Source organism: Triticum aestivum, chromosome 1D (genome assembly GCF_018294505.1).
Source record: "Triticum aestivum cultivar Chinese Spring chromosome 1D, IWGSC CS RefSeq v2.1, whole genome shotgun sequence".
NCBI lineage: Eukaryota > Viridiplantae > Streptophyta > Magnoliopsida > Poales > Poaceae > Triticum > Triticum aestivum.
Window position 1 is genome coordinate 330,691,115 of NC_057796.1, and position 15,090 is coordinate 330,706,204.

Genomic DNA, 15,090 nt, shown 5'->3' on the forward strand with positions numbered 1-15,090 from the left:
TTTTGCAATACATGAACTGTTAGTTACTGTTCATTGTTTTCTCTCTTTACATGCTAGCTGTTTTTTTGGTTTTTTCCAGCTGATGGCCAAGCATGCTATAGACTACAGCGTGTTTGGTGGGCCTCAAAACTTTGGGAAGTGGATGGACGTGCACTCAGCTCCGTCTTGTCCTGTTGAGGTAATCAAGGATATATATCTATGGTTGTGTTTGGTTTATTTTGATCTTGTGCACGTGACTTTAATACGGTTGGTTACTGCTGCTTCTTGTTTCGTGCACAGGCGAGGGCACCTGTTGAGCATCTAATTGGGCAGTTTGCATCCGGAATGACCAGCTTGCTCGGGAAGTTGGTTGAGGGTTGGACATCCCTTAATGGCTCTGACAGGAACGCGGTTGCGAGGCAGTTCACTCCTTTTGTTGCAGAACGGACACATCAGCCAACTGGTTGTCGTGGTCGGTACGACTACAATAGCTCGCAGGAGCTTCCAGACACACAAGATGAACTAGATGGAGATGCTGCTCTCGACAAGGACGATGACGATGACATGGAGAACGTGCATCATGACACCGACGATGATGAACATGTTGAAGTTCGTGCAGGTGGTAAGAAGGGCAAGGGTGCACCAGATGTTCCCTCACCGGAGAAAGTCAAAGAACACACAGCTGCGAGAGGCAAGGGGGTGTTGCCCTCAAAGAGGGTGAGGGATCCAGAGGATGTTGGGCAGGGCTCTCCTGTCAAGAGACCTAGGACTGATCCCTTAGCTACTAGGAGGAGGTTCGACTTCTATTTTAGTGTTTTGTTTTGTCTATCCTTTCGAACAGATTGACCCCTTTTTTCAATTTGTTTTTGCTAAGCGTGGCAACGATTTTCGTGTCTGACACTTGGCACCTTTTTTTGCCTGTTTCTTATATGTGCAGTGAGGCGACAGCTGGTGGACGAGCAGTTACGAAGAAACAAGCACCAACGCCCACCCGTGTTTCTGCTCGATTGAACAAGGGTGCCCCTATTGCTGGTGACACGCCTTCCACTAGGTCATCTCCTCGTACGTCGACGTCCAACACCGGTGATCCTGTCGTGTTGCCGGATTTGAGGAAGACAGTCAAGAAGTAGGTTATCCCTGTTCTTTTTCATCGCCATATTGCTATATTTTTGCTTTTCAATGCAGCTGTTCAGCTTGCCACATGTGCTTCTGCCATGAGTCCCACATTTTGCAACTGCTGTTTCTCCCATGCTCTATTTCTTTTTACTACATGGCAACTCCTGCTTGTTTTTGCATGGCAACTGCTAACTAGTCAAGATGGCAACTCTTATTCCACCTACATGGCAACTACCAGCTTTTCCATCTGTTGTGCACTCATCCACACCTAGTTTTGAAATGGCATTCCTGGCACATCACACATTTCTTACATTTTTTAAGATGTCTACCATGGCAACTGCTGCTTGTTACGCATGGCAACTGCTAACTGGTCCACATGGCAACTCTTATTCTACCTACATGGAAACTATCATATGTTCATCTAACAATGTTTCGTGTGTTTTTTTCAGGGTGAAGAAGACTACCACACTCGTGAAGAAGCAGAACCCCAGAGACCCACTCGAACGCATACACTCAAAGCTGTCGACAGGTGGCAACTCAGACGTTCATGAGGCGCCAGTGCACAAACCTGCTGCTGCACCGTCCACTGTTCCCACTAGCTCTGATGCAAGCGGCCGAGCATCTCCGCCGGTTGCAGATGTGCAGGCTACGACAGCAGGCATCCGTACATCTGGGAGTGACGAGTCGGTATCTGCCAGGACTGCTGAAATATTTCCCACTCTGCTAGCAATGAACGATGTTGCTGTGAGCCATGCCACCCGATCAGCAAGTGTTGAAGTGGACGCCCCTGAGATCAACCTAAGCAAGGAAGATTCCCTCTCATATAACACGGATTCCAAGCGCATGGGTGGTGGAACTTCTTCGTCCACGAAAGAAGGGGCTGAGGAGAGAGTTCATAATGATATGCCATCCATAGGTGAGACTCTTGGCACAACAGCTCAAGATTCTGGTGCTCCAGAGGTTGCCAAGGTGACCGTTGCGCGAGCTGGTCTTCCACCTAGGCGTCGTAGCACCCGCAAGCAATCTGCAGACATACCCAACGCGCCTGCTGTAGCTAGGAGCAGTAGAGACGACTCTGGTTATGTGCCTGCGTCCACACTGTTCCCACCACCTGCCAGAAGCAATGTTATGGAGAGAACGGAAGACCGGAGTACAACCGACCCAGGTGGCAAGCCGGGCACGACTGACGGAGGTGAACATGCAGAGCAGACTGTGTCTTTACCCGCAGTGGATAACCCCAGCTTAAATCTGCGCACTTCTAAGCTCCCAGTCAACATCGGTGTCCCCTATAGCCCAAACAAGAAGATTGTCAAGAAAGTTGCGACTGATATCGCTGACAGCACGCCCCGCCCTACGAATAAGCCCGATGATTCTGCAGCGGCCGATGCAGAAATGTTTGTTGATCTTTCACCCTTGGATTCTGCCCAGCAAGTTGTTCGCAGTCCGGCCAGTAGGCAGGACAGGCACCCAATGGCCTTCACCCCACCGAGCTGTAGCCTTGGCATCGATCGTAGTCAAGATGAACCAGTGGTGCAAGATCCTTCACCAGTTGCCTTTGCTTTCCCTGCAGGCATGGCCCCAATGATGGCGCAGCCAATGGTCGAGGGCAGGAAGGCTGTGAAGTTCGCAGAGCCGGTTGTGCAAGGTACATTTCTTATGCGTTTATCATATTCGTGTATACATCTTTTTAGTATGACTTCTGTCCCAAGCATTTTTTTTGGGTTCTCACTTTTGTGATGGCAAATGTTATCTGATGGACATGGCAACTAGATTTGCTTGCATGCTGTCACCTACATTTTTCTGTCGCCATGCTGCATTTTCCATTCTGCAAGCACATGGCAACTGCAGTTGATAGATCATGGCAACTGTAGTTGTTGTCACATGGCAACTACAATGCATTGCACATGGCAACTGGAGTTGCCTGCACATGGCAACTCCCTACTTTCTGTGCCTACATTTCATATTCTGCAACCTTCATTTCACACTAGATTTGTTTTGTTTTCCAGGTATCCTAACCCACTTTTTTGATCCTTGCAGCCACCCCTGAGGAGATTACGCCGTCACTTGATGAAGCTTACCGCAGGATTGAGGAGGCAGCATTGCAGAGGAGGTCCTCACGAGGTCAGGGCCAATCAAGTTCCAACGCGCCTGCTGAGTCCGTATCTGAGGATACCATTAGAAGTGCCACCCCTGGTTCTGTGAGGCAGCGTAGGGTAGTTCACGCGCCACCCGCGGATGATTATGAGCCGGAAGTCAAGGCCAAAGGATCATAACCAGTTGTACGATATTGTCAAGCGCTTTGGAAATGCGAGGTCCAACAGCAAGCACATGAAGGAGCTGAAAGCGTAATGACCACACCCACATAAACCTCTCATTTGCTTTGCTCTTTTTACTATTCATCCTTTTTGATATTTCTAGATATGCCCCGTTTATGTTTTATTTCCTTTTTTCACTTAGTAGACATGATTCTTTCATGTTATATCATTTTCATACAGCTCATGTTTGGACAGAACCAAGATCATACAATGTGATGCGACGTACGTCGACCTGGGTGATCTTGCCGAGTCTGTGAGGCCACTCGGTAAAATATCGAAGAATGTAGTTGCATGTGGGATTGACTTCATCAACAGGCATATGGATATGTCTCCCGACAAAACAATCATGCAGTACACTATGACGTGCAAAATATGGGATGGTGACTTCCACCACAAAATCTTGAGGAAGCATTTTGCTGCGCATGGTGATTTCAAGCTCACAATGAAGAAATGTGTGAGTACTCCTTCCTTTTTTGCACATTTTTTCCTCCCATGTTATTTTTTTGCCAGTAGCTATGCTTCAGATGTGGGCTACACCCTGCTTTGTGACAGCTGTTTCATGTGGCAACAGCTGCCATGTAAAATGACTTCTGATTTGCTTTCCTAATACAACCTATGTGGCAACTTCAAACTAAAATACATGGCAACTTTGTTCATACATGGACGGCAACTTCTTTTAATTACCCACTACAACTAAACATTATACGTTTGTCCACTTTTTTCTTGGCCCCTTGATGCTTTCGTAGTCACTCAAGTGCCTGTTAGTGTAACCGGTGATATCTTTACATGTCATTTTCCCAACTTCATCATTTCTGTTCTTAATGTGAGCTCTGCTTCTTTTCTTTCCTTCATTTTTGTTTGCAGGTCTTGTTCCCCATGTTCCAGGAGCTTGCACCACACGACCCACACGACAAGTGTGGTCACCACTATGCGATCTGCCTTGACCTGAAGAACCAACGTTTTGAGGTGCTTGATTCAATGCGTTCAGAAGCTGATGCAGACCTTACTTCGCATGCTGAATACTTCATCAACAACCTCAAAGAGACATGGAACCGTCACTATGAAAACTCAAAGGTCCAGATCAGACATTTTCCAATTGAGTACGTGGCGACTACGAAGCAAGGAAACCGGTATTTTCCCATCTTTTCCTCATGTGTCCTCCAAACCAATGCTCACCCTCTCTTTTTTGTCACCTCTGAATCGAAGTTTATGATTTTTTCTATATGTTCTTGTGAGTTAACCTGACTCTTTTCTTGTTTAGGCACGACTGCGGCTTCCACATGTTGGAATACCTTGCAAAGTGGGAAGGTCGACGGGTTCCTGTCGTCACAGCTGGAATGGTCGTCGAGCTCCACAAAATTTACACATGGAACTGGTTGATGAATGAAGATTTCAACACGTGGTCCAACGCACGTGAGTTCATAGAGGAAGTTGTGAAGAAAGCCACCAAGAAGTACAAGTGATCATGTGGTGCTCCTGACTGAACGCGTACCTTACATTCTGTTGCCGAGGAATGTAAGGTATTACTTTGTCTTTTTTTCAAAACGATGTCCGTGTAATATGCTATGACTGCATCTCCCTGTACCCTAGTATACAGTGGTGGCGTGTGAGTGACATTTGAATAGTTTGTAATATATGTGTGGATGTGAACCTACTTAGGTTTGACAGCAGATACGTTTATGTGTTTTCAGTATTATTATGTGCTTGTGGGTTGGTAGTACCAGCATGGTGTTTTGAATGCGTCCTTGATGTCTGAAAACATGGCAAATGTAGTAGATCAGTCATGGTTAGTGAAAGTTATCGTTCTTTCTTGTTTGGCTTTTTCGGTTTTTTTGCACTGCTAACTGTACCGGCTAGCATGGTAGTTTGATCACGGAGCAGTAACCTGTGCGGTTGCTGCACGAGACCGTTTCAGCTTGTTTCCCATAGTTTGCACTAGAATACAATATGTGTGACTAAAATGCGCTGACTGAACATGGAAATCTACGCGGTGAAGATTCAGTACAACTAACATGGCATGTTCAGTACAACTAACATGGCAGATTCAGTAAAAAATAAGATGGCAAATTCAGTAAAAATAACATGGCAAATTCAGTAGAAATGGCATGGCAGATTCAGTAGAAATGGTATGGCAGATTCAGTAGAAATTGCATGGCAGATTCAGTTCAAGTAACATGGCAAATTCAGTGCCATACACGTGGCAACTGCAGCTATTCCTTCATGGCATTTTTACTTCAGATTCTGATGCACCTGAAGAGTCATTCTCCAGTTTTTACAAAATTTAGAACATCTAGATTACAAAAAAAATGTCACCATGGACCAAGTCAAAGTGCTCCAATGTTGTTTACGGATTGCCCGTCCCTTTCTTTGGTTTCTTATGTTTTGCTTGAATCTCCAATCCCGATTTGTATCTTATCTCTTTTGGACGCCCTTTTGTGATGGAACGGGGCGGGTTCCTAACCTGTGTTTGTGTGCTTGCTGTTCCAGATCCTACCTCCGAGTTTTCAGATGATGGCCCTGTGGACGAAGGCACACTTGATGTGCGGGGGAACCTGTGTAAGGCTTCCTCAGCTTTCCTCTTCTTGATCTCATCAAGCTCTCTTTTGAGGGCCTTCCTGTGTTTTTCTGCGACCTTTGCTGTCTCATCACTCTTGCACGCTTCATCAATTAGTTCAGCATAGTTCTTTGTCAACACAACGTGCCTCACGGCTTCCATGGTTGACTCTGGTCTCTCGTCATGCACGGCCAAAACTGTGTTTGATGTTTGCGGCGCCAATGCGTCGTCAGCGTCCCAAGTCCATCGCCGCCTTATGAAATGGCGGGGCATTCGTGTCACCGCGTTCAAGTCCATTACTTTTAGAATGTGACAGCACACAATCCCGTCCCGTTCGAATTTGCAGCATTGGCAGTAGTATTCGCCTTCGCTTATCGATGCCTTCACAAAGTAGTTCCTTCCCTTGTCTGGGTCTTCAGGTTCTGAATCCGACATGCCCATGATAGAACACACCTTGAACGTATGTTCGTCCACCTGGAAAGTCGTGTACATGCTAGCACGCTTTATTTCTTCCTGGAATCTGCAAGTTTTGTGTGGTTTTTGTTAAACTCTTGTGTGAAGTTTTTTGTAGCACCTTTTTGTTTGTTGTGGCCAATGGAATTACAATTCGTTCAAACATGGCAACTACAGTTCATTAAACATGGAAACTGCAGTTGAGTAAACATGGCAACTGCAGTTCATTAAACATGGCAACTGCATTTCATTTAAACATGGCAACTACATAACAACTTCAATTTGGCATTTGCATTCCATACCATCATGGCCATTGGAATCTACATTTCATTAAATATGGCAACTACAGTTCATTAAACATGGCAACTACAGTTCATCAAACATGGCAACTGCAGTTCATCAAACATGGCAACTGCGGTTGAGTGAACGTGGCAAACTGCAGTTCATTAAGCATGGCAAACTGTAGTTCATTAAGCACGGCAACTACATATCATGTTTACTCTGTACCTAATGGCTACTTTTCAACACAATCATCATTTTCAAATAAGCATTTCAACCGCATTGCATTCTACATGGCACCTGGTACCTTCATGATTTGTGCAAATAAGATTGTAACACAACTGACTTACTTGTTAAAAATCGTGTTGGTGTATATCTTGCTCATCTGCCTCTCCATTGGTAAATACGTTAGCAATTTTGGCTGCTTGAGCGCGGTGTTTGCTTCTTGCTGTAGCTCGGATCCCAGTATTTTTTGTTGCAAAGCGGTGTACTGCTTGGCAAACTGTAGTAATGAGTTGCCAGGGCTCACGTACCGCTTCAAAACAGCATTGAACCCCTCACTGCGCTGTGTAGTCTGCAGAAACGGGAAGAAGCACTGCATGAAGTAGGCCGGCACCCAGTACATTCGCTTCTCCCACAAGCTAGCAAGCGTCTCGTGGTCTTGGACTTGATATGTTTCAATCATAGCCATCCAGCTCCTTTCAAACTCCTCCACCGTCAAGCTGTGGTCCACGCACAGCTCGAATGCCTTGTGCAGGTCTGGACGGTCAGCAAAGAACGGTCCTAGTGTCTCCTCAGCCTTCTTTATAATGTGCCACCTGCAGTGCCTGTGCACTGCCAACGGAAAGACCTCCTCTATGCCTGCACGCATGCTAAAATCCTGGTCTGTTATTATGTTCATCGGAGCAAGTCCACCCATGCACTCCAAGAAGGTCTTGAACAGCCAAACGTACCCATCCGTGTCTTCGTTCCGAACGAGCCCGCATCCGAACTGCAACGACTGATTGTGGTTATTTATTCCTATGAATGGAGCGCATGGCATCTTGTACATATTAGTGAGATATGTCGCGTCGAATGAAATGCAATCTCGGAAATGTTTGTAGGCTCTTCTTGCAGCACCATCCACCCAATACATGTTCCTGACACGGTCCTCATCGTCCAATCTTATCCTGTAGAAGAAATCTGGATCTTCCTTCGCTTTCTCATCGAAGTAGGCCATTGTGGCCTCTATGTCAGCCAACTTGCTCTCTCTACGGTACTTTGCCTTTAGGTTTGTGACGTCAGCTGGTATGTAGGGCATGCTACTCAAAGTCCCTTTTTTGCTGTGGATGAGTGATAGTATCTGGACCATTCTTGATGGACCGACGTTACAATCATGTAGCAGCTTTATGAATTTCTTCTCGAGGGGGGTGAATCCTCTGTGGGCGGTCAGAAATTTTACCAGGTCGAACTTCTTTATGAGTTTGTGGTTGTGCTCGTCAAAATATTCAGTGACCACCCACTGTGCTCCATCTACGTTTAGCTTACACCGGACAGGGCATTCCGTCTTGAGAATGATACCTCTCTTTCGTTCCGGAACGACAGGCGCAACACCTTTCCCCTTCTTGTTCCTTCGTGCCTTGTGGCACCTCATCTCACCTCTGCTGTACTCGTTAGTTTTCTTAATTTTCCTATGGTATTCGGTGTTGACCGCAAATCCATGGAACTTTGCATATGTCTGGTAGAATTCCTTTGCCTCTGCGAACGATTCAAATCTCTGCCCAACGTAAGGTGGCTGAGGTACCATGATCTCTGATTGCCCACCATCTTCATCCCCTTGTGCTTCGTCATCAGTTTCATCATTCACTTCAGTATCGGCGGCACTTTCATCTACTTGAGTGTTGCCAGTGCTTGTGTTCAAAGGTGTGCTTGTCGGCATTGCTGGAATGATTGCCATTTCCGACTCTGACTCGGCATTGTTTGCAGCATGATTGTTGGCTGGCTGGTGGAACGCGTCTTCCGTGCGCTCAGAGCTCCCCGCAGTAGATGTCCCCGCGCCGCTGTTGATTGTAGTTGAAGGCCCTGTAATAAAAAAACAGGTACGAGCGTAAGATTTTGCTTGAATGACATGTTTATCGTAACGGAGTACATAAACTGCAAGTGATTTGGCATGACATCATTCAAACAGCAAGCCGTGAGTCTGCATGTGGACATGCATGGCAACTGTAGTTCTCCAGTCATGGCAGCTACAGTCCAACAAACATGGCAACTACTGTTGCCAATGCATGGCAACCAGCTCCTTTCAGTACCAAAACTTGGATTCTATATCAATGGCAGCTGCAGTCCTACATACATGGCAAATACTGTTGCCAATACATGGCAACCAGTATATTCTAGCATCAAAACTTTGTATTCTAGGCTTGATCTCACTAGGCAAATGCGATCAATCATTAGTGTTGCACACATGCTTTTAGCAATTGGCAAATCCCGAAGACAATATATGAGTCATTGCACACGACCACTTGTTAGCGTTTTCTGTTTGATTTTTTCCACCATCACTGCTACAAATCTTCTTTTCCTCACATGCTATTCCCACAAAAACAAATGCAGTGTTGTTTTTGTGGTTCAAATGTCCTTACCTTGTTGTGCCGCATGTGCCCATCTTGTGTGTTCTGTCACACCAAATTGACGTGCTCTGTCTGCAATCTGTGAAGCTTGCCATGAGACGTTTGCCGAGGTAGCACCACCGTAATAACCTGTAATCATGGTAGTAGTTGGTCAATGCATGGCAACTGTAGTTTCTTCAACATGGAACATGCAGTGGTCCAACCATGCCACACAGATTTGTTCACACTTGCCATCCATGGTTGTTTGTACATTGCAATCACATTTTTGATCATACATGGCAACTGCAGTTTGTCCTGGCATGGCAACTGTAGTTGCCCATGCATGGAAACTGCAGCTGTCCAGGCATGGCAACTGCAGCTGTCCTGGCATGGCAACTGCAGCTGTCCAGGGATGGCAACTGCAGTTGTTCAGTCATGGCAACTGCAGTTGTCAACTATGCTCCTTCTGCTAATTCACCGTCTGCAACTTCACTTTTTATGGACTCACCTGTGTACGCCGTCGATGGCAGGTACATGGGTGCCGCCTGATGCCACGTGCTGCATGAAGGTTCTGCATTTTTCCCGACATAACTCGTGAGTCTTTTGCCATCCTTTGCAAGTTTATTTTTCATGTCCACACCAGTATGTTTCATTTTTTCGTATGCGTTACCTTGATTCGCCACATTAACTAGTTGAAGTTGGCTGCCCGTACATTTGTCAGTGTTAGCGCCCTGTGACTGAACTTGCCATGGTGCCCCCCTGAGTGTGTTTTGGTCATAAGAACTTGCGAAAAATGATAGTGTAGGACATAAGTAGAATGTCATCTTCATCATCGCGAACATGGCAAATGTTCTTTTCTTTTGTTATCATGCATCATACCAATGCCTGTGTACTGCTCTAGTAGTGGCAGCAACGGCCCTGCAGAAATGAGTTGACTGTACTCTGCTGCATCCCAAGGGGGCGTTTCTGGCCTTTGAGAAACCCAAGGATCAGCGCCATCTTTGTGATTCATTCTTTCCGCGTTTTGTTTCTGCCAATGTGTTCTCAATCACTGCATGAACAAGAACGCATCAACAATCCGCAAAAAATGTATTCTTCTACTGCTTGCACGTACAAGATAACACGGCAGTCTTATCACATTTTCATGCGTAGGCAACCAACACATCATGGCAAGTAGGACATGCACATCCACTCTCTTTTCTACAATCTGGGTGCCAGCTATCCTTTCGATTCGATGGCAACAGCCACCACAATAGGATGGCAAGCAACAGGTCAACATGGTGGCAGTTAACGGCAACGATAGGTGGCAACTGACGTTAGACACAAGTGGCAACTAATTTTCCTACCCGCCCCCCCCCCCTTATTCCAAATTTCTCATTTCTCTCCCTTTTTAGGGATTCCTATGCATCCATTCATCACCAACTACTTGCACCAAGCGAACTGAGAACTTAAGCTTAACTCTAGCGTAGTACATGGCAGATCTGGTGTATGCTGCTTGGCAAATGCGAAGACACACAAAACCATGTAGTGCTTTGCCCCGATAGCGTGGATCCAGTCGCCACCTTCGTTGGTAAATTTGCAATTTTCTACCCAGAAGAAGGATGAGAAGCACTAGGAAGTCGCCACCTTCGTTGGTAAATTTGCAATTTTCTACCCAGAAGAAGGATGAGAAGCACTAGGAGATCGGAGATTCACCTGCTTTTAGCTGGTTGTCTTTGGAGGGCGGGGTTGGAGTGGGGGCGGGGGGTGGGGGTGGGGAGGGGGGTGTGGTTAGCGGTGGGAAGGCCCTACGGATCTGCTCTGGTTGCCATGGCAACCAGAGAAGGCCGGCGATGGAGGTAGGGGATCGAGAGGTGGGAGACGATAGCGGCAGTCGAGACTGGGGATCGAAAGGAGGCCGGGACGGCTGGGTCGTGCAGGCAGCGTGGTCTTCTGGCCCGGACGTGTGGGCGGGTTTGCCATACACCGGACGTGCGGGCTGTGGCTTTGCGCGCCCGGACGCGGTCGTGCGGGCGGGTTGCTACCCATGCCACACGAGGCGTGCGGCGCAACCACCCGATACACCACACGTGTGGCAGTTATCGGGACCCTATTATTATTATTACTTCCTGCATTAGTGTTTCCTTTGTATGGTTCGCGGTAATTAATTAAGATCCTCCAGTAATAGGCACATCATGGAATATCCTCTGGATGTCGATTTATTCGCTCTAGAATATACCATACAAAATTAATTACTAGAGAACGTTAAAAAAATTAATAAAATGATTTTTTTAAAAAAAATTAAATTAATTAATAAAAATTAATAAATAAATTAAGATAATTAATTAACTTAATTAATCCTGTTAATATTAACTAATTAAGATTAATTAACTTAATAACTAATTAACCTAATTAACTACTGTTAATTAGAGCAGGTCAACGGTCAACGTTGACTGCTGACGTCATGCTGATGCATTAATTAAATTTCGAATTAAATTCTAAAAATGATTTAAATCTTTTTTATTTAATATAAAATAAACCGTAGCTCGGATGGAAAAACTTTGTACATGAAAGTTGCTCAGAACGACGAGACGAATCCGAATACGTAGTCCGTTTGTCAGCCACACGTTCCTAGCTTAGCAAAGATGGAACTTTCCCCCTCCGGTCTGTCTGTCCGAAAACGCGAAACATCGGGAATACTTTCCCGGATGTTCCCCCCTTCGCCGGTACCACCTACTGCCGCGTTAGGGCACACCTAGCACCGCTCATTGTCATGTCACGCATCGTCATGCTTATGATTGCATTGTATTTACTGTTTCTTCCCCCCTTCTCTCCGGTAGACTACGAGACCGACGCTGCTGCTGCCCAGTTCGACTACGAAGTTGACGACCCCTCCTACTTGCCAGAGCAACCAGGCAAGCCCCCCCTTGATCACCAGATATCGCCTATTCTTCTCTATACTGCTTGCATTAGAGTAGTGTAGCATGTTACTCTTTCCGTTAATCCTATCCTGATGCATAGCATGTCCTTACTACTACTGTTGTTACCTTTACCTGCAATCCTACATGCTTAGTATAGGATGCTAGTTTTCCATCAATGGCCCTACATTCTTGTCCATCTGCTGTGCTATACTATCGGGCCGTGATCACTTGGGCGGTGATCACGGGTATATACTTATATACTATATACATGACACATGTGGTGACTAAAGTCGGGTCGGCTCGTAGGAGTACCCGCAAGTGGATCTTTGTGGCGGAGCGACAAGGCAGGTTGAGACCACCTAGGAGAGAGGTGGGCCTGGCCCTGGACGGCGTCCGCAGTTACTTCAACATAACACGCTTAACGAGTTCTTGGTATTTGATCTGAGTCTGGCCATTTGGTCTATACGCACTAACTAGCTACGCGGGAACAGTTATGGGCACTCGACGTCATGGTATCAACCGAAGCTCTTCTTGACGTCAGCGATGGAGCGGCGCGCGCCGGATTGGACTGGAACGCCACTAGGCTAGGTCTGCTTCCGGCCGCCCTCGCAACGTGCGGGTGTGCAATGGGCGATGGGCCCAGACCCCTGGGCGCATAGGATTTAGACCGGCGTGTTGACCTCTCTGTTGAGCCTAGGTGGGGCTGCGATGTGTTGATCTTACGAGGCCGGGCATGACCTAGAAAAGTGTGTCCGGCCAAATGGGATCGAGCGTGTTGGGTTATGTGGTGCACCCCTGCAGGGAAGTTTATCTATTCGAATAGCCGTGTCCCTCGGTAAAAGGACAACCCAGAGTTGTACCTTGACCTTATGACAACTAGAACCGGATACTTAATAAAATACACACTTCCAAGTGCCAGATACAATCCGGTGATCGCTCTCTAACAGGGCGACGAGGAGGGGATCGCCGGGTAGGATTATGCTATGCGATGCTACTTGGAGGACTTCAATCTACCCTCTTCTACATGCTGCAAGATGGAGATGGCCAGAAGCGTAGTCTTCGACAGGATTAGCTATCCCCCTCTTATTCTGGCATTCTGCAGTTCAGTCCACTGATATGGCCCTTTACACATACCCATGCATATGTAGTGTAGCTCCTTGCTTGCGAGTACTTTGGATGAGTACTCACGGTTGCTTTTCTCCCTCTTTTCCCCCTTTCCTTTCTACCTAGTTGTCGCAACCAGATGCTGGAGTCCAGGAGCCAGACGCCACCGTCGACGATGACTCCTACGGTACTGGAGGAGCCTACTACTACGTGCAGCCCGCTGACGACGACCAGGAGTAGTTAGGAGGATCCCAAGCAGGAGGCATGCGCCTCGTTCGATCTGTATCCCAGTTTGTGCTAGCCTTCTTAAGGCAAACTTGTTTAACTTATGTCTGTACTCAGATATTGTTGCTTCCGCTGACTCGTCTGTGATCGAGCACTTGTATTCGAGCCCTCGAGGCCCCTGGCTTGTATTATGATGCTTGTATGACTTATTTATGTTTTAGAGTTGTGTTGTGATATCTTCCCATGAGTCCCTGATCTTGATCGTACACATTTGCATGCATGATTAGTGTACGGTCAAATCGGGGGCGTCACATTATTGTTCACAGCGGTCCGACCGCAGGAGACGAGCTGCATAACTCTGGTCACCCACCGGTCGTCGAAGCCCTTGCGGAGCAGTACTTCCCGAAGGAAAGGCCAGTGGACCGTGTCGTATGCTTTGTGGAAGTCAAGCTTCAGAAAGACCGCACGAAGGTGTTTAGTCTGGACCTCGTGCAGGACTTCGTGAAAGACCAACACCCCATCCAGAATAAATCGGCCTTGGATGAAGGCGGATTGGTTGGGGTGGGTAACCGAGTCAACAAGAAGGGTCACCCTATTGGCGTACCCTTTAGCCAGGATCCGGAATATCACATTGATCACTGTGATAGGCCGAAACTGGCGAATATCGGAGGCACCCGGGACCTTGGGGATGAGGGTAACGATCCCATAGTTTAGACGCCCAAGGTCCATGGACCCCAAGTAGAACTCCTCAAAAAGGGCCATGACTTCCGGTTTGATGGTCTGCCAGAACGTTTTGAAGAACGTCACTGGCAGGCCATCCGGACCCGGGGCCGAGGAGGGGTTCATCCCCTTAATGGAGGCGAAGACCTCATCTTCGGCGAAGGGGGCTACCAAGGCCGCGTTTGCCTCGGCAGAGACCAACTGGTTAGCCGACCAAGTGTCGGGAGCCAGGCTAGCCCCACCCCGAGGGGTGGGGAAAAAAGGGCTTTATGAAAGCCGTCGACGTGGGAACGGATGTCCGAGGGGCGGACGAGAGGAGTATCCCCATCCCACAAGCAATGGATGGAGTTCCAACGCCGCCGCCCATTAGCAATCGCCTGGAAGTAGGCGGTGTTGGCGTCGCCGCGGAGCACCCACCGTTGGGTACCGCGAAGCCTCCAATAAGCCTCTTCATCCGTTTAGATGGTCGAGAGCTGGTCTTCGAGATCATATCTTAGCATCCATTCATCCAGGGAGATCCCGGAGGTGTCGGCACGGGCGTCCAAGGCTTGGATAGACAGGAGGGCCCGCTTGCACTTGCGAAGGTCATGGCCAAGGTTAGCGCCCCATCCCTTCATGAATTGGCGGGCGAGCTTGGCACAGAACTGCCACGAGTCGACGGCGGACCTGGAGCGGTGCGGGGAAGAGCGAGCGGAGATCCACCTCGCGACGACCGCCTCCCGAAAGCCGGCCTGATTGAGCCAGAAGAGCTCAAACCGAAAACATGGCGGGATGGGGGGCGTTCGTCAGCGGTGGAGAGGAGGAGAGGGACATGGTCAGACCCGATCCGGGTAATCGCATGAAGCGAGCCCGGGGGGCAA

At 47.6% G+C, this 15,090-nt stretch overlaps 1 protein-coding gene across 1 annotated transcript; it reads right to left on the reverse strand.

The window, feature by feature from the left end:
- Positions 1-5,754: 5,754 nt before the first annotated feature.
- Positions 5,755-7,915, reverse strand: LOC123159158 (protein FAR1-RELATED SEQUENCE 5-like). The gene is made up of 3 exons (XM_044576990.1): positions 7,364-7,915; positions 7,047-7,270; positions 5,755-6,484 (listed from the first exon to the last, which is right to left on the reverse strand). The coding sequence occupies exons 1-3, from the start codon at positions 7,913-7,915 to the stop codon at positions 5,755-5,757; spliced, it is 1,506 nt and encodes a 501-aa protein (XP_044432925.1).
- Positions 7,916-15,090: the final 7,175 nt, after the last annotated feature.

Excerpts from the sequence above, each read along its gene's own strand:
- LOC123159158 (XM_044576990.1), bottom strand. The coding sequence starts at position 7,915 with ATGGCCTACTTCGATGAGAAAGCGAAGGAAGATCCAGATTTCTTCTAC. Across the intron at positions 7,271-7,363 it reads CTATGATTGAAACATATCAA|ACTACACAGCGCAGTGAGGG; the intron begins GTCCAAGACCAC and ends CCGTTTCTGCAG. Across the intron at positions 6,485-7,046 it reads ACCAACACGATTTTTAACAA|ATTCCAGGAAGAAATAAAGC; the intron begins GTAAGTCAGTTG and ends CAAAACTTGCAG.